This window comes from Hyperolius riggenbachi, chromosome 10, assembly GCF_040937935.1.
Source record: "Hyperolius riggenbachi isolate aHypRig1 chromosome 10, aHypRig1.pri, whole genome shotgun sequence".
In the NCBI taxonomy this organism is placed as follows: Eukaryota; Metazoa; Chordata; class Amphibia; order Anura; family Hyperoliidae; genus Hyperolius; species Hyperolius riggenbachi.
In genome coordinates, this window is record NC_090655.1 from 197,088,836 (window position 1) to 197,109,293 (window position 20,458).

The following is a 20,458-nucleotide window of genomic DNA, read 5'->3' on the forward strand; positions in this document are numbered from 1 at the left end:
ACCTGGTTAATCTTTAACCGCAATCATAATTATGAAAGCAAAGGTCAGAATAGAGCATCCGGACATTTGCGGTCATAATTTTAACTGCAGTTAAAGATTAACAAGGTTTTATGATATTGATTTATTATAGAATGAATTAATGATTTCCTGTTTATCTATAATGCTTTAATTATGGACTTAGCCCAAAATACTGTTTATTATTATTTTTAGTGGTGATTATGGTGATATATGACTACACAAGCTTCTATTACTATATTGTAGGGCACAATTTGTAACTGACCACAGGAAACAGGAAAAACCTGCAAAATGCATGGTCTTTTTTGTGCAATAAGTGTCGACAAAGTTATATGATTATCAAGAGTGGTAAGTCAACTACTGCCTTTGCTTTTAACAGTTTTGGTGTTTTTTATTTTTAGGGGCTCCTCCTACCCACCAGTTAAATTAGATATAGGAAATTCTCAGATGTACAATAAGTGAATTATCTCTACATAAGTGATTGGGTACTTCCCATGCTTCATCTGAACTGAAGAAAGTGTTTGTACTAGAACCTAAAAAGTTGTCCAGTTGAAACTACCATATTTTTCTTTGGGTATCTTAGGGAGACAACCAATTCTGAATCTATGCTGATCACTTTATAGAGTGTGCAAAACTGGCTCCATTTTAATCTAGTAAATCTAAACTAAGAGCACACAAGCACAGATGTGTAGTTCATTTCATTTTACCCCCGGGCTCCCAGTCTGCAGAGATTTTTGTTTCTGCGCATAACCTTGAAGAAGTATTATAGACTGTACACATAAACAGCTGTACCTGTTTATTTGGGCTCTGTAGCTCTTGTCTCTAGGATCATCTTTATAAATTTCTTCTTCACTAATGATATCCTCTTCATCTTCTTCCTCTTCCTCTTCATCATCGCTGGTGAATCAGTAAAAGCAAGCAAAGGTAAATGAGCAGAATACTTTACAACACACCTTGTAATGTACGCACGTTCTCACCTACTCAGAATTTCTAACAGCTTAGTACAAGTATGATTAAAATATCCTAAAGGTTTCATTAGCGGCGTCTGTAAAATCTAAACTACAGTAATGTCCCTTCAAAACAGCTGCACTGATGAGCTGTAAACACCTTCAGATTAAGGGCCTATCTCCACTGTGGTGTTGCAACCATTTCCGAATCAGACACGTGCTGTTGTGAAGCCGCTGTCAAATCGCTATAGCCGTACCATGCAAAGCCCGGACAAGGTCCTCTAGCACCCAAGGCTAAGACACCAAAGTGCGCCCCCCCCCCTCCCCGCTATCACACACACACGGATTGCTGTTAGACTAAGAGGTTCCCCAGGGCCCCAACACCTTCATCTCTAGTTATATGGCTAGCAGTCACTGCCATGCATCCCCTTTTCTTATATCTCTCTGCTTCAAACACAATAGGGGAATGCTAGCTGAGTGAGCTGTGTGCCCCTCCTACACTGCGCCCTGAGGCTGGAGCCTCTCTCGCCTTTGCCCTGGTAACATGCATGTCTATGGGGATCCAGCATGCCATCCGAATCTCACTGGCATGCAATTCGGACGGAAAGCCTATTGAGACAATTGCATGCAGGGAAAAGCTGCGGATTCCACTCTAGTGGAAACAGGCCCTTAAAGTGAATGAACCTGTAAGAAAAAGTTACCCTAGGGGGTACTTACTTCAGGAGGGGGAAGCCTCTGGATCCTGTCCTTCTCAGCACCCCTGTTCCAGCATTGGCATGCCCTGAAAGTGCGCTCAAGTGCAGTAGTCAGCTGGCTCCAGACCCAGAACAATCCTGTAACGCGCCTCATGCAGGTGCACTTGTGGCTTTTCCTTGGGCTCTGGTAAAAATAGCCAAGCCTGATCTAGTTTGCTCTACTGTGCAAGCACAAGGTGCCGACACGGGCCCGAGGGGTCTGCGCCTGCACAGTAGAGCAAATTCGACCGGGCTTGGCTATTTCCACCTGAGCCCAAACAGAAAACTGCAAGTGGGCCTGCATGAGAGGTGTCACAGGATTGAATGGTTGCAGACAGTTCTGTGGTGTCTGCGCTGGATCGCTCTGGCTGAGGAGGACAGGAAGGCCCCTTTAGGATCCAGAGGCTTCCCCCTCCCGAGGTAAGTACCCCCCTAAGGGCACTTTTTTTTATTACAGGTTTACTTTAAAGGACAACCATCAAAATAATATTTTTTTCTATTACCCCCTTTAATAAATATTAGAGTCTTTGAAATAAAAGACATTGGGCCATATGCAATTCCCTTTTTCACCTGAGTTTTCTCCTAGGAGATAATTTTTCATCTTCAATTTAAAATAACTTTCCAGCACTTTTCAACTTAAAAAGTACAAAAAAGTAGGCAAGAAAGTACTATTAAAATTATTTTGAGTATTTTCTTGCTTGCTGGTGGCTTAAAATAAATTTTATTGGCAAGTTTAAAATTATCACCTAGGAGAAAACTCAGGTGAAAAAGTGAATTGCATATGGGCCATTGAGTGTAAAACAGTACTTTTCTTTTTCCTTAAAGCGGATCCGAGATGAAAAACTAACTATAACAAGTAACTTGTCTATATATCTTATCTAAGGTTTACACAGCAAATCTAGCTTCAAACAGCTTCAATAGAATATGATTATTTCTTCCTGTGAGACAATGACAGCAGCCATGTTGTTTGTAAACATTACACCCTGCACTCAGCCTCTGAAAAAAAAACGAACCCCCCCCCCCCCCCCTCCTCTGAAAAAAACCTAATCCCCCCTCCTCCTCCCCTCTGCCTCTGAAATCTCTAGCTAGTAATACCTCCATCTCCTCCTGCCCAGACTGAGCTCCCATGAGCCCTTGCTACTGTCTGAAAATGCCAAGGCTCTCTGAAAACAAGTGGGCGAGGCTTGTTTAGTTTATAGGGAATTAGAGTATTAAAACAAAAAAGTATTTGGCTTGAGGAATGGCCTATAAACAATAGGAAAGGAACACAATTATGCAATGAGTAAAAGACTTGCTTTCCCATTATCACGCTGCCTGTGTTTGGACAGTAATTGGATTAATCCATGCAGTGCTTCACAGCACGGCCTCCCCAATGCAGACTTACTGACTCCCTGAGCAGCGTGATTATAGGAGAGCGTTGTCTTTCATGTCAATCACAAAGTTAGTTGTCCTTTAAGAATGAAATCCAGCACTTTGCAAAGTTTTGCAATGGTCCTCAATAACATGACTAGTTTAATTGCTGCTACTCCATTGTGCCATGAACTTCTATACCTTGCAAGGGTGATAGCTGGACAGCATAAAACTGCAATATACATGTCAGAATCCATTATTCTGCAAGCTGAAAACTGTATTTGTCGTGTATAGCAGTCATTATGGATATGTGGGTATAAAAAAATGACTTGCATTACATTACTTGCTGTCATTGAGAGATAATTCCCCTGCTTTTGGGGGGGGGGGGGGGGGTGGTATTCGCGGCGGCACAGCAAGCACAGTTGCCCCAGTATAGGGAGTCTAGGTACCCCGGTGCGGCTAGTATAGTGCCCCAGTATAGCTAGTACAGTGCCCAGTGTGCCCCAGTAAAGCTAGTATAGTGCCCCAGGATAGCTAGTATAGTGCCCAGTGTGCCCCAGGATAGCTAGTATAGTGCCCCAGGATAGCTAGTATAGTGCCCAGTGTGCCCCAGGATAGCTAGTATAGTGCCTAGTGTGCACCAGTATAGTGCCCAGTGTGCCCGAGTATAGCTAGTATAGTGCCCAGTGTGCCCCAGTATAGCTAGTATAGTGCCCCAGGATAGCTAGTATAGTGCCCAGTGTGTCCCAGTATAGCTAGTATAGTTCCCAGTGTGCCCCAGGATAGCTAGTATAGTGCCTAGTGTGCACCAGTATAGTGCCCAGTGTGCCCCAGTATAGCTAGTATAGTGCCCAGTGTGCCCCAGGATAGCTAGTATAGTGCCCCAGGATAGCTAGTATAGTGCCCAGTGTGCCCCAGGATAGCTAGTATAGTGCCTAGTGTGCACCAGTATAGTGCCCAGTGTGCCCCAGTATAGCTAGTATAGTGCCCAGTGTGCCCCAGGATAGCTAGTATAGTGCCCCAGGATAGCTAGTATAGTGCCCAGTGTGCCCCAGTATAGCTAGTATAGTGCCCAGTGTGCCCCAGGATAGCTAGTATAGTGCCCCAGGATAGCTAGTATAGTGCCCAGTGTGCCCCAGGATAGCTAGTATAGTGCCCCAGGATAGCTAGTATAGTGCCCAGTGTGCCCCAGGATAGCTAGTATAGTGCCTAGTGTGCACCAGTATAGTGCCCAGTGTGCCCCAGTATAGCTAGTATAGTGCCTCATGTGCAACTAGTATAGTGCCCAGTATAGCTAGTATAGTGCCCAGTGTGCCCCAGTATAGCTAGCATAGTGCCCCATGTGCAGCTAGTATAGTGCCCCAGGATAGCTAGTATAGTGCCCCAGTGTAGCCCCCCTCCCCCCGCTTCTGTTACCTGTTATGAGCTGGCGGCCGCTTCCTGTCACAGACTCCCCGTAGCCGCTCTGAGGAATGCAGCATCTCCTATTACAGCAGCGCTTCCTGCGCAGCTGCTGTAAGGAGGGGAGGAAGCGAGACAGCGCCGGTTTCCATGGTAACGGCGATCGCCGCTACAGGTAGCCGCTGCCCCGCTTTCTTCCCTCCTTACAGCAGCTGCGCAGGAAGCGCTGCTGTAATAGGAGATGCTGCATTCCTCAGAGCGGCTACGGGGAATATGTGACAGGAGCGGCAGCCGCGGGGGGAGGGGGGCGAGAGGCCAGACCCGCCGCGGCCCAGCTGGCAACCGGCAGTGGGCCGCGGCCCGGACGTTGGGGACCCCTGCCTTACACCATCTCACCTAAACTAGAATGAGACCTTCAGTTTCACAGAATACAATTATGTGGCAGCAGAGGCAGAGCAGGCAGCCAGTCTCAAAGCCCCCAGGGGGCATTCCGCTGATAACCCTATGCTGCTATAGTTTATACTACAAGTTCCCTTTAAAGTGGCTTTGAATCCCCATCATTGTATTAAAATCATTCTCCAGTTAAAACTGTGTTACCATATGTTATTTTTCCAGCTTTCCACAAGGTGATGCTGGATGCTCACAAGTTAGTGTTTTGATTATTTTCTTCACACCAAAAGAAAAAAGGGCTGGGCAAAAGCTGGAAACAGGATTTCATAAAGGTAAAAATATATTTTTTACACAAACATTTTTTTGTGTGGAACTCAGTAACTGCGCTCTCATAGGAAAATAAGTAAATAAACTGACTTCAGTTCCACTTTAAATGGCAGGATACTCAAAATGAGAAGACAGCAAATGGAACAAAGTGAATAGGACAAGATGCAGGTAACAAAACAAGCAATACCTTTCCAACTGAGGAGGCCTGTAGGTTTCATCAGTAAGATCGTCCTTATAGGGAACTTCCTCCTCACTAATTAATATATCTTCATCATCTTCTTCTGCCTCACTAAAGTACAAATTAGAAGTAAGAGACAAACAGCAAGTTAGACATTCGAATATATATAATAATAACAATATCACTGCTGCTTAAAGTAAACCCCAAAGAAAAGCCAGGGGATAGAAACAAAGCACATTATACAATTAATTAATGCAACAGGAAGAACGAGAATGGAAATGAACCCCCTGGCTGTGCCCCTTCATGGTGCTGCTATGTCAGTTAATGGGTATAGAAGTAGGTTGATCCCACTATTTAACGCTTCTAAAACGTTTAAGAATCAGAGAAAGTTGAAATGTCAAAGGGAATAACAACATTTATTCTAGTTTTCTCTGAAGGTAAATATTACTATTACTTAGTATTTATATAGCGCCGACATCTTCAGCACCACCTAACATAGTATGTGGTCTTCTCACTAACTGCCACTTGTCACTAACTGGAGTTCACAATCTAATCCATACCATAGTAACATGTCCATTATAGTTCAGGGCCAATTTAGGCCAATTACCTTATCTGTATGTTTTTGTGACAGATGAAACCCACACAGACACAGGGAGAACATACAAACTCGGTGCAGATTTTGGCCTGGCTGGGATTCGAACCAAGGACCCAGTGCTGCAAGGCGAGAGTGCTAACCACTACACCACCGACTGGTTATGCACTTTATTGTATGCTCATTTTATATTGTTCAAGTTTACTTCAGGGTCCCTTCTAAGGCAAACTGAACTGAGAGTAATATGGAGAAAATCACGGCTGTTGTGCAGATCCTCTGCCTTTAACATTTTTCATTAAATCCCTTATCTACAACAAGGAGGCAGATCAGTTTCATCTCCACTTTGTGCAGGCTTGTTGTCTGCTGTACTCCAAGTCCTTTCCTGTTTACTTATTAGGTACATGGTCTCCACTTTCCTAATTTACCTCTCTCCCCAGCCCTGTCTTGCTAACCACCAACCAATAAAAGCACCTTTCAAGCAAACCGGAAGCAAAAGTAAACCTTTCAGGTAAGCAATTCTAATATGTAAATTTAGTCCTGAAATCAGCATTTTCGGAACCCCAATACGTATAGGCTGAAAATCTAGGTGTAAAGTATAGACCATATTAAACCTCACACTGACGTGGCTGCCTTTTATTCAGCTCCCATGCAGAGAAATTATGACATTAAATTTGTCATAACTATTCTGCTACCATAAGTGCTTTCAAGGCCAAGCAGAGGTTTTTATAACTGCTAATTCGTTTTTAGCAGGGAACACAGGAAAGTTCAAGGTAGGATTGGTACAGTTTATACACACAAGTTTATCTCATCATGCCACATTTCACTTCAAGGTCTCTTTAACCACTTCCCGACCGCCCACTACACAGGGGCGGCGGGGAAGTGGAGCCCTGCAGGACGGCCTCACCCACAGAGGCGGCGGTCCATTTAAGGGCATGGGCGGAGCGATCGCGTCATCCGTGACGCGATCCTCCGCCGGCGCCTGTCACCGCTCGCTCGCCGCAACATCCCGCCGGCTATACGGAAGCGCCGGCGGGATGTTAACTCCGCGATCGCCGCATACAAAGTGTATAATACACTTTGTAATGTTTACAAAGTGTATTATACAGGCTGCCTCCTGCCCTGGTGGTCCCAGTGTCCGAGGGACCACCAGGGCAGGCTGCAGCCACCCTAGTCTGCACCCAAGCACACTGATTTCTCCCTCCCCTGCCCCAGATCGCCCACAGCACCCATCAGACCCCCCCCCCTGCTCACCCCCCAGACCCCTGTTTGCACCCAATCACCCCCCTAATCACCCATCAATCACTCCCTGTCACTATCTGTCAACGCTATTTTTTTTTTTATCCCCCCCCTGCTCCCTGCCCCCTCCTGATCACCCCCCACCCCTCAGATTCTCCCCAGACCCCCCCCCCCCAGACCACCCCCCCCTGTTTACTGTATGCATCTATCCCCCTGATCACCTGTCAATCACCTGTCAATCACCCGTCAATCACCCGTCAATCACCCCCTGTCACTGCCACCCATCAATCAGCCCCTAACCTGCCCCTTGCGGGCAATCTGATCACCCCCCCACACCAATAGATCGCCCACAGATCCGACATCAGATCACCTCCCAAATCCATTGTTTACATCTATTCTCTCCTCTAAACACCCACTAATTACCCATCAATCACCCCCTATCACCACCTGTCACTGTTACCTATCAGATCAGACCCTAATCTGCCCCTTGCGGGCACCCAATCACCTGCCTACACGCTCAGATTGCCCTCAGACCCCCCCTTATCAATTCGCCAGTGCATTAATTACATCTGTTCTTCCCTGTAATAACCCACTGATCACCCGTCAATCACCTGCCAATCACCTATCACCCATCAATCACCCCCTGTCACTGCCACCCATCAATCAGCCCCTAACCTGCCCCTTGCGGGCAATCTGATCACCCACCCACACCATTAGATCGCCCGCAAACCCGCCGTCAGATTACCTCCCAAATGTATCGTTTACATCTGTTATCTTCTCTAAACACCCACTAATTACCCATCAATCACCCATCAATCACCCCCTATCACCACCTGTCACTTTTACCTATCAGATCAGACCCTAATCTGCCCCTTGCGGGCACCCAATCACCCGCCCACACGCTCAGATTGCCCTCTGACCCCCCCCCCCCTTATCAATTCGCCAGTGCATTAATTACATCTGTCCTTCCCTGTAATAACCCACTGATCACCTGTCAATCACCTGCCAATCACCTATCACCCATCAATCACCCCCTGTCACTGCCACCCAACAATCAGCCCCTAACCTGCCCCTTGCGGGCAAACTGATCACCCACCCACACCAATAGATCGCCCGCAGATCCGACATCAGATCACCACCCAAGCGCAGTGTTTCCATCTATTCTCTCCTCTAAACACCCACTAATTACCCATCAATCACCCATCAATCACCCCCTATCACCACCTGTCACTGTTACCCATCAGATCAGACCCTAATCTGCCCCTTGCGGGCACCCAATCGCCCGCCTACAATCTCAGATTGCCCTCAGACCCCACCTTATCAATTCGCCAGTGCAATATTTACATCTGTTCTCCCCTGTAATAACCCACTGATTACCTGTCAATCACCTATCAATCACCCATCAATCACCCCCTGTCACTGACACCCATCAATCACCCGCTGTCACTGACACCCATCAATCAGCCCCTAACCTGCCCCTTGTGGGCAAACTGATCACCCACCCACACCAATAGATCGCCCGCAGATCCGACAACAGATCACCACCCAAGCGCAGTGTTTCCATCTATTCTCTCCCCTAAACACCCACTAATTACCCATCAATCACCCCCTGTCACTGCTACCTATCAGATTAGACCCCTATCTGCCCCTAGGGCACTCAATCACCCGCCCACACCCTCAGAATGCCCTCAGACCCCAGCCCTGATCACCTCGCCAGTGCATTGCTTGCATCTATTCTCCCCTCTAATCACACCTTGAGACACCCATCAATCACCTCCTGTCACCCCCTAGCACACCTACCCATCAGATCAGGCCCCAATTTGCCCCGTGTGGGCTCCTGATCACTCGGCCAAACCCTCAGACCCCCTTCCGATCACCTCCCCAGTGCATTGATTGCATCTATTTTCCCCTCTAACCACCCCCTGAGACACCCATCAATCACCTCCTGTCACCCCCCTAGCACTCCTATCCATCAGATCAGGCCCAATACAACCTGTCATCTAAAAGGCCACCCTGCTTATGACCGGTTCCACAAAATTCACCCCCTCATAGACCACCTGTCATCAAAATTTGCAGATGCTTATACCCCTGAACAGTCATTTTGAGACATTTGGTTTCCAGACTACTCACGGTTTTGGGCCTGTAAAATGCCAGGGCGGTATAGGAACCCCACAAGTGACCCCATTTTCGAAAAAAAAGACACCCCAAGGTATTATGTTAGGTGTATGACGAGTTCATAGAAGATTTTATTTTTTGTCAAAAGTTAGCGGAAAATAATTTTTATTGGTTTTTTTTCACAAAGTGTCATTTTTCACTAACTTGTGACAAAAAATAAAATCTTCTATGAACTTGCCATACACCTAACGGATTACCTTGGGGTGTCTTCTTTCTAAAATGGGGTCACTTGTGGGGTTCCTATACTGCCCTGGCATTTTAGGGGCCCTAAACCGCGAGGAGTAGTCTAGAAAACAAATGCTTCAAAATGACCTGTGAATAGGACGTTGGGCCCCTTAGCGCACCTAGGCTGCAAAAAAGTGTCACACATGTGGTACCGCCGTACTCAGGAAAAGTAGTATAATGTGTTTTGGGGTGTATTTTTACACATACCCATGCTGGGTGGGAGAAATTTCTATGTAAATGGACAATTGTGTGTAAAAAAATCAAACAATTGTCATTTACAGAGATATTTCTCCCACTTAGCATGGGTATGTGTAAAAATACACCCCAAAACGCATTATACTACTTCTCCTGAGTACAGCGGTACCACATGTGTGGCACTTTTTTACACCCTAAGTACGCTAAGGGGCCCAAAGTCCAATGAGTACCTTTAGGATTTCACAGGTCATTTTGCGACATTTGGTTTCAAGACTACTCCTCACGGTTTAGGGCCCCTAAAATGCCAGGGCAGTATAGGAACCCCACAAATGACCCCATTCTAGAAAGAAGACACCCAAAGGTATTCCGTACGGAGTATGGTGAGTTCATAGAAGATTTTATTTTTTGTCACAAGTTAGCGGAAAATGACACTTTGTGAAAAAAAACTATTAAAATCAATTTCCGCTAACTTGTGACAAAAAAATAAAAACTTCTATGAACTCACCATACTCCTAACGGAATACCTTGGGGTGTCTTCTTTCTAAAATGGGGTCATTAGTGGGGTTCCTATACTGCCCTGGCATTTTAGGGGCCCTAAACCGTGAGGAGTAGTCTTGAAACAAAAATGACCTGTGAAATCCTAAAGGTACTCATTGGACTTTATGCCCCTTAGTGCAGTTAGGGTGCAAAAAAGTGCCACACATGTGGTATCGCCGTACTCGGGAGAAGTAGTACAATGTGTTTTGAGGTGTATTTTTACACATACCCATGCTGGGTGGGAGAAATACCTCTGTAAATGACAATCTTTTGATTTTTTTACACACAATTGTCCATTTACAGAGGTATTTCTCCCACCCAGCATGGGTATGTGTAAAAATACACCTCAAAACACATTGTACTGCTTCTCCCGAGTATGGCGATACCACATGTGGCACTTTTTTGCACCCTAACTGCGCTAAAGGGCCCAAAGTCCAATGAGTACCTTTAGGATTTCACAGGTCATTTTGAGAAATTTCGTTTCAAGACTACTCCTCACGGTTTAGGGCCCCTAAAATGCCAGGGCAGTATAGGAACCCCACAAATGACCCCATTTTAGAAAGAAGACACCCCAAGGTATTCCGTTAGGAGTATGGTGAGTTCATAGAAGTTTTTATTTTTTGTCAAAAGTTAGCGGAAATTGATTTTAATTGTGTTTTTTCACAAAGTGTCATTTTCCGCTAACTTGTGACAAAAAATAAAATCTTCTATGAACTCGCCATACTACTAACGGAATACCTTGGGGTGTCTTCTTTCTAAAATGGGGTCATTTGTGGGGTTCCTATACTGCCCTGGCATTTTAGGGGCCCTAAACCGTGAGGAGTAGTCTTGAAACGAAATTTCTCAAAATGACCTGTGAAATCTTAAAGGTACTCATTGGACTTTGGGCCCTTTAGCGCAGTTAGGGTGCAAAAAAGTGCCACACATGTGGTATCGCCGTACTCAGGAGAAGTAGTATAATGTGTTTTGTGGTGTATTTTTACACATACCCATGCTGAGTGGGAGAAATATCTCTGTAAATGGACAATTGTGTGTAAAAAAAAATTAACAAATTGTCATTTACAGAGATATTTCTCCCACCCAGCATGGGTATGTGTAAAAATACACCCCAAAACACATTATACTACTTCTCCTGAGTATGGCAATACCACATGTGTGGCACTTTTTTGCAGCCTAACTGCGCTAAGGGGTCCAAAGTCCAATGAGCACCTTTAGGCTTTACAGGGGTGCTTACAATTTAGCACCCCCCAAAATGTCAGGACAGTAAACACACCCCACAAATGATCCCATTTTGGAAAGTAGACCCTTCAAGGTATTCAGAGAGGGGCATGGTGAGTCCGTGGCAGATTTCATTTTTTTTTGTCGCAAGTTAGAAGAAATGGAAACTTTTTTTTTTTTTTTTTTTCTCACAAAGTGTCATTTTCCGCTTACTTGTGACAAAAAATAATATCTTCTATGAACTCACTATGCCTCTCAGTGAATACTTTGGGATGTCTTCTTTCCAAAATGGGGTCATTTGGGGGGTATTTATACTATCCTGGAATTCTAGCCCCTCATGAAACATGACAGGGGGTCAGAAAAGTCAGAGATGCTTGAAAATGGGAAAATTCACTTTTTGCACCATAGTTTGTAAACGCTATAACTTTTACCCAAACCAATAAATATACACTGAATGGGTTTTTTTTATCAAAAACATGTTTGTCCACATTTTTCGCGCTGCATGTATACAGAAATTTTACTTTATTTGAAAAATGTCAGCACAGAAAGTTAAAAAAATCATTTTTTTGCCAAAATTCATGTCTTTTTTGATGAATATAATAAAAAGTAAAAATCGCAGGAGCAATCAAATAGCCCCAAAAGAAAGCTGTATTAGTGACAAGAAAAGGAGCCAAAATTCATTTAGGTGGTAGGTTGTATGAGCGAGCAATAAACCGTGAAAGCTGCAGTGGTCTGAATGGAAAAAAAGTGGCCGGTCCTTAAGGGGTAGAAAGCCCTAGGTCCTCAAGTGGTTAACCTCCTTGGTGGTCTATTAAAACCACCAGGGGGCAGCGCAGCACTTAAAACATTTTTTTTTTTTTAAATCATGTAGCTAGCCTAGCTACATGATAGCCGCTGTGCAGCGGCAACCCCCCTTCCCTTCCAACCGCCTCCGGCGATCAGAGCAAACAGGAAATCCCGTTCAGAACGGGTTTTACTGTTTGGCTTCCCCCGTCGCCATGGCGATGATCAGAATGCGGTGCGGCGGGTAGCGGCGGATCGGCGACGATCATGTAGTACAAGCAGCTAGCAAAGTGCTAGCTGCGTGTGACAAAACAAATTATGCAAATCGGCCCACCAGGGCCTAAGAAATCCTCCGCGGCGGCTTATCCTTTCAGTACCTACACTTTGGCAGTAGCAAGAGAAAAAACTAGATGAGGATTACTCACACAAAGGAAGTACAATTTTAAATAAAAACTATGGGGAAAAAAGGAAATAATTATCTTCCAAGGATGAATACCTTTGGTCCCCACTGGTCTTCAGCTTCTCTTCCTAGTTTGTAATGCTGATGGTGAAGATACTGATATTCAAAAATCTAGCATGTCCTCCATACCAACCGCCCTCCGAAGAGTCTGCTCTATCATTTGGGTTTGATCGAAAAAGCCATTAACCAATCACCATAGCAATGAGCAGAAGAGGCAGGGATGGGTGGACATCATTGGATATCTTGCTACACATTACCAATGAATAATCTTGTAAAAAGACAACAGAAGAAGCAAGGACTGGAAGGAGACCTCAGAGAGGCAAGCATCACCTTGCTTCCCGGTTTGCTGGAATGCTGCACCAAAGGCCAACAATGGCTATCATTCATGAAGCATTCCCGCATGCGGTAATGTTGAAAACAGCTGACTTTACCGACCACTTAGCAAAATGTCCATTCATAAAAGCGGTTACCGCATGAAAAGCTGGCATTCCCGAGCAGAGCTATAATTTACCGCCTTGTGCGGTGATCATCTTAACACATGTCACTAAATGTCAATTCATAAAGATTAGAGCAGGCGGTATCAGGACGGAGAATACCGCTCCCTTGGAAGAGGCGATAAAGCATGCGGAAACAGCCAAGTTAATGGAAACAGACCTCCCAGGTAGCAGCAGTGAGAACAGAGCAAAAAAGGCTTCCCAGAATACCCAGGCTGTGTTTTTTAACCTCTTGGGTACCTGTTGTCATATGTTTTTTTTACATCAGAAAGCCTGCATGTGTAACATTTCTTGAAGTTTTTCTAAGCTGTGGCAATTAAATAGATTGTTTAGAAAGACTAATAGACAGATTCAGCGCAGATTCAGGGCAAACAGAGGCAATTTTTAAAAAATGCACATCTAAAGGGAAGCTGGGGGTGCCTCATTTATTGTAACGCTGTCTCTGCACGGAGAAAGTGTATCAACTCAGGCAGCTTCTCATGTTACTGCAAGCCTAGAGGCAGCCTAGTTCGGGAAATCACCGCACTGCTATCGCAACTGTAAACATTTTTATGAATGAGCACAAAGAAGTCTAAAATACCGAATGCGGTATTTTCGCGCCGGGATTTTTTTTACTGAACACACTTTTATGAATGATAGCGCTAAAGTCTTGCATTTCTACTTTTACTTCAAGGTGCTGAACTTGCCATTAAAGACCCAATGCCTATTCAGTTATCTTCTACCATCTACCTAGCATCTTAACTCTATACTTCTCTTTGCAAGTGCTAAAAGACACGGTCCTTCCCCTACTGTTTTTCTTTGTTCTACCAAAATACTTTTAATTGTCTGTACTATGCATGAGTTATGTATGCATTTATGTAACCCCCCATTGTTTATATATCACTCTGTACAGTGCTACCAGGGAAAAGGACCTTACCTAAATAAAAATGTAGTCATGCTCCCGTAGCAGGAAGATTTCAGAAGGACTTTCTCTAAGCTCTCAGGCTTAGTTTTCAAAAATATTGCTGAAGAGAAGGTTGGGGCACTGTACACAGCTTGACACAAGTTCACTTAAAGAAACTCTGAAGCCAAATAAAATTAATGCTTTTAACTTTTATTAAAGAGACACTGAAGCGAAAAAAATATATGATATAGTGAATTGGTTGTGTACTATGAATAATTACTAGATTAGCAGCAAAGAAAATATTCTCATACTTTTATTTTCAGGTATATAGTGTTTTTTCTAACATTGCATCATTCTATAATATGTGCAGATTACACAACACTCAGCATTCAAAATGAGTCTTTCAGAGCAGTCTGTGAAGTAATGACCTCTCCTCTAGCAGAGAAAAAGTAAACAGTTCACTTACAGTTGAGATAATAAAAGTCAGATAACAGCCCTCTCCACGACTAACTTAGTCGGAGAGCTTAATGGCTTGTTTGCATAGAGATAACAACTGGAGTTTCTCAACTCTTCAGGTGCGTACACACGCCGGACTGGAGGCAACGACGGGTCCGTCGTTACCTCCCGCTGGGTGGGTGTGCCAACGACAGTCCGGCGTGTGTACGCACTGTCGGCGGACTGATACGGCTGCTTCTGAGCGATCCGCCGGGCCCATGGAGGCAGAACTTTGAGCTGCAGCTCTGCCTCCATTCCCGTCAATCAGCCCGCGGACTCCGCATCTCCCCGCCACTCTCAGTGAAGGTAGACTGATAAGGGGCTGGGGAGAGGCGGGGATTGATGCACGAAGAGGCAGAGCTACAGCCATAAGCTCTGCCTCAATCAGGAAGCACTCCCCGCAGTTAGCACAGGGGATTTGGTGGCTATAAACCCCTCGTTTTGCTACGGTGATGCAGAGTTTTAGCACTAGCTATAGTGCTTAACATTAATAAACGTTAAAAGCATTGCTTTTATTTGGCTTCAGTCTCTTTAACCGCTTGCCGACCGCTCCAGTCCTAGGGTGGAGTTTTGCAGGAAATCGCACGTGCATCTCCACTTGAATGACGGAGCTCAGCTCCCAGCGGCCGCTAGGAGACGCGTCTATTTTCAATGTACAGCACTGCGATCTAAGACAGCGCTGTACTGGGGACAGTCGTGTCACTCGGCTGTTCCCTACAGAGCATCAGGAGCAATCGGCTGTCATAGGCTGATGCCCATAACAGCCAATTGCTGTGATTGGCTGGCGGGGGGAGGGAGGGAAAGCTGGGAATAAAACAAACAAATAAATAAAAATAAAACATGCAGTGATCAGAACCCACCAACAGAAAGCTCTGTTGGTGGGCAGAAAAGGTGGGGATCATTTGTGTGCCGAGTTGTACGGCCCTGCAGCAAGCCCTTAAAGCTGCAGTGGCCTTACTTGTGAAAAAAAAAGCCTGGTCACTAAAGAATTCTATTCACTCACCTCATTCCAGCTGTGTATGATGATGGTCCCTCATTCATCTCTGCAAAACACAAAACCAAAGTCATAAACCATAATTTAGCACTTAACAGAACTGATTTGTTCACAAACACCCCTTGTCCAAGAACTGTCATAGAGGAGCACAGTTCTGTATTTCTAAAATGGCTGTATTATTTAACTTATTCCATATCTCATTCAATATGATTTTTGTGTTTTGGACCTCCCAATCATTGGCCTATAAAAAATGATATTTGGGCTGCTGCTCCCTTATATGGTTCCAGTGATGATGTCTGCACCTCTCCCCTTGGGTCTCTTTGTAAGTAAGTTTTACTAGTAATTAAAATGACTCTTGTACATGCACAATGAGGTTAATTGATTTTTTTGTAACAACACGTTTCTTTAATCTTCCTTCTGCTTGTTTCCAGATACTGTACAAAGATTCTTCACTCTGGCTTATCAGCGTGAAAATTCTAAGGTTATTTTTGCCTGTGTTATCTTAGGGCCTAATAGCATTTTTGGGGGGTTGGGAATAGTGTGTGAAGGCTTTTTTTTTTTTTTTTTTTTTTTTTTTTTTTTTTTTTTTTGTAGTTTATATCCCCATAGGAGATATTTTCCTACACAACCTGTCCATGGGTCCTCCACAGAGCTGTGTAGTCCATCAGAAATGTCCACACATTTCATAGCACCTTTGCAGCAACAGTTTTGTTTTTAATTAATCATTTAAAATCAGCCTGAACCCTGAAGTCCTCATTTGAACACTTCTCAAGTGAAATTACTTGTGTCCAAGAATGATATATGTCTGGCTGGGAGAAGAGAAACGTAAAAATGGTGCATTCAGTTTCATATCTACAAGACAAGAAAGCCTGCAAGAAGCCCACACGTCTACTTCTATACATGCAATTCACAAATCTGATTTCTACTAAATACACAGGGTTGATCCTTTTAGAAGTCTAAGTAAAACATAACTTTTAATAATCTCATATAAAATTCATTATATCATATTAAATTCATTCAAATTGTTTTCATTTATCAGTACATAACAAGGTTGGATTTTATATACTTTAGAATGCACATACACCTCTTGACGTGAGTCTTTGTAATAGTGCTCAAAAAACCTATACCTTGACAAATTGCCATTTGCTTTCTACATATAAATTAATACCCCCCACCAATCCAACATGTTTCAACTCCCTACAGGGAGTCGTCGTCAGGGAAAAAGTGCTTAGTGTAAAGGTTGCTAGTGCATTGAGAAACAAAAATGCATTATATATATATCAAATAAAGAAAACAATGAACGAGAGCATATGCTCTCCTGCTCTGTCAGCATTAAACTGAATATCTCCTTGACCTGCTTATATACTCATAATAGAGTGATGTAAATATTCTAATACATCCTAAATATAGTTAATAGGTTACATGACCTTATAGGCTCAATGGGAAATTAAATATAATATTGGACCATTATAATATAACAAAAATCCTGGGACACAGGGACAAAACTGCTGGACGCAGCAACACTTAGCTTTTATTAGGTAAGCTAATGAATTTTATCTGAGATTATTAAAAGTTATGTTTTACTTAGACTTCTAAAAGGATCAACCCTGTGTATTTACTTCTATACATGCACAGTTCCCCATTACACTTTCTACAACTGCTGATTCAGATAAATTGAACATATTCACTGGTCCAATGCCAAGAAAACTTATCTGGAATTTGCATGCTGTTTTAACCATTCTGGTGCTACCCACAGAGCTTTCTTGAAGAAACTGCATTGGGATCAAGATGTGGCTATCACTGAGTATGAGAAGTGGGACAGTGACCTCTCTGATGTAACGTTTTCGCCTCACTTACCCAATTGTCTAATAGCACTGTATGTAGAGCACATATTTGACCCATGCTAAATACTGTCAGGGCTTCTTTTTTTCACATGGTGTTGTCATGTCCTATGGTTAATGCATCCAACCTCCTCATTCATTTAGCAAACTCAGACTCTCTGTGACCATATGAACTTTTGCATGCCAGATGCGTCTGTCAATCATTGCTTCTTTCAGCTGTTGCATAGGCATGTCCATAGCTTCACACATGCCGTCTATCCATCTTAACCTCTGCTGTCCTTGACTTCTTTTGTCCTAAATTTTTCTAAGTATCAAGGAAGATCTCCAAAGAATCTGGCCTTATCATTATGTGTACAAAGTATTTAGTTTAGTAGTAGCAACCCTTCTAGTGAACACTCTGGACTTATTTCTTTAAGTATTGACTGGCTAGATCTTCTGGCAGTCCAGGGAATTCTCAGTAGCTTTCTCCAGACCCACAATTTAAAAGCATACCTTTTTCTACACATTACCATATTTACAGTCCAACTTTCACAGCCATATGTTACTACTGGGAAGACCATAGCTTTAACCATCCTGATCTTTGTTGGTAAGGTAACATCTCTATCCTTTAGTATCTTGTCCATATTTGCCTATGATTAATGTTGGTTAAGTCTGATTAATTCATACTGGACAAAAATGATCAGATTCTTGCATGAATTTATGGGAAGCCCCATTTCGCCATTTCAATAGACCCCAAAGGTCTGTCTATTGAATATTCTTCTTATCATAATTGATAGCAAACTTACAAAATTATTGATTTTTATAACATCAAACTTGGCAGGCACACTTCCCATTGACACTGGGTCCCATCACATGTTCACACTTTCACAGACTTGGTGAAATTGGTGAATATGTATAGTATTCTGCCTTTCGATAGCGCCATCCATCAAAATAGAGCATTGATTCCTAAGTTCAATAAAACCAGGGCAGACTCCACACACAAAAACACCTGAATCTAGTCTCAGACCCCTTCTTTCCAACTCAGGGTACTCTTTCACAATTTGAACTCATGTAACCATTTATGCTTAGGACTGATGAAATGAGGCACCACCCTTACAGGGTTTTTTTTTTAAGTAGGTTGTAGGTAGTTTTAAGTAGGTAGTTTCCTACTAGACTACCATTTCTCCTCCTTGGCCAAATCTTAAAGGGACACTTAAGTCAAAAAAAAAAAAAAATGAGTTTTACTCACCTGGGGCTTCCAATAGCCCCCTGCAGCTGTCCGGTGCCCTCGCCGTCTCCCTCCCATCCTCCTGGCCCCGCCGGCAGCCACTTCCTGTTTCGGTGACAGGAGCTGACAGGCTGGGGACGCGAGTGATTCTTCGCGTTCCTGGCCACAATAGCGCCATCTATGCTGCTATAGCATATATCATATACCATATAGCAGCATAGAGGGTGCTAATGTGTCTGGGAGCTCATTTTTTTTTTGTTTGACTTAAGTGTCCCTTTAAAGAGACTCTGTAACAAATTGTTTATCTTTATTTCTTCTATGCTATAAGTTCCTATGCCTTTTCTAATGTGGTCTGGCTTACTGCAGCTTTTCCTAATTGCACAGTAGCTGTGTTATCTCTGTTATATGATCTAATCTTCTCTCTATAGTCGGCACAGTCAGGCTGAGGCAGTCAGACTGGAATGTGCAGGGCTGCTTGTGATTAGCTAGAAGCTGCACACACCCCCTGCAGGCTCTGTGTGACTAACACACTCTGCTTAGCTGAGCCTATTAGAAGCTGGTTAGTTTGTTTGTAAACACTGCCTAAAACTGGCAATTACAAGCCAGGTTTGCAGCAGAGAATGGCAGAAACAGCACAGAGGGGACCAGGAGCACATAATGAATAGAATGGTATGCTTTTTATTGTAAGAATTTCAGAGTACAGATTCTCTTTAAAGAGCAACTGCAGTGAAAATAATGTAGTAAAAAAAGTGCTTCATTTTTTTACCATAATTATGTATAAATGATTTAGTCAGTGTTTGCTCATTGTAAAATCTTTCCTCTCCCCGATTTACATTCTGACATTTATTACATGGTGACATTTTTACTATGGGCAGGTTATGTAGCTGCTCCTAGCTGTTTTTGCTGTTAGAGACAGCTGTAAACAGCTAATTCCTGTCTGTGAACATTGTTACATTGTGGCAGTTTGCCCAGAGTACCGCGGTCCCAGAGCTTCTTGTGGGAGAGGTTTCAGCACAAAATCAGTCATACAGCGCCCCCTGATGGTCTGTTTGTGAAAAGCATTATATTTCTCATGTAAAAGGAGGTATCAGCTACTGATTGGGATAAAGTTCAATTCTAGGTTGGAGTTTCTCTTTAAGGTGCCCATACTTCTAGCGATGTATGAGCAGATGGACCAAAAGACAGATCTCTCTCTTGTTGAACCTGTCCAGAGAGAGGTCTGTTGGTTGCTTATACACCGCAGGCCTCTTCTAGATCTATTTAAGTATGAAATCTCTAGGGAATTGGCCTTATGACAAACATTTCAGTGAACAGTGGCCAGAGATTCTGGTGCATGCGTCTTGATATCACACACCGTTACCTCTGCGCATCCGATCGACCACGTTGGACCGATATTTTCCAGCTTGCTGGATTGATATATTTGACCAATTGGGAATGCTGGTTGCAGCACCAATTTTAATTCGATAAAATTATCGAATCGGGTAGTCAACCGGGCCACAAAAATCGCTAGATGTATGGCCACATTTATAGACCTTTTCTAGATCCAATGTGCTTTCACCAATGACTGTAATGTAATTTTCTTCTCTGTCACAGTAACAAAAAGGTCCCATTCACGCTTGTAAATGCAAAACACTAGCCCTTGCATTTTGCGCAGGTGATTTTAGCACGATTAGCGCTGTAAAAATCACTGTACACTCTCGCGTTCTCAGCTTTCGCGATAGTATTTTAAGCACTGCACAGCGATTGCTTTAGAATCGCGGGAAAATGCTGCATGCACTGCC

The 20,458-nt window shown here is 43.6% G+C and overlaps 1 protein-coding gene across 1 annotated transcript in view; it reads right to left on the bottom strand.

Annotated features, from left to right (window-relative positions):
• ZFP91 (ZFP91 zinc finger protein, atypical E3 ubiquitin ligase) overlaps nt 1–20,458 on the bottom strand; it is a 92,640-nt gene that overhangs the window by 40,243 nt on the left and 31,939 nt on the right. Inside the window, exons 4-6 of the mRNA XM_068255580.1 lie at nt 15,639–15,678; nt 5,352–5,453; nt 808–912 (exon numbers count right to left, since the gene is read on the bottom strand). Of these exons, the coding sequence (XP_068111681.1) occupies nt 808–912; nt 5,352–5,453; nt 15,639–15,678 (247 nt within the window). The remainder of the gene's footprint in view (nt 1–807; nt 913–5,351; nt 5,454–15,638; nt 15,679–20,458) is intronic.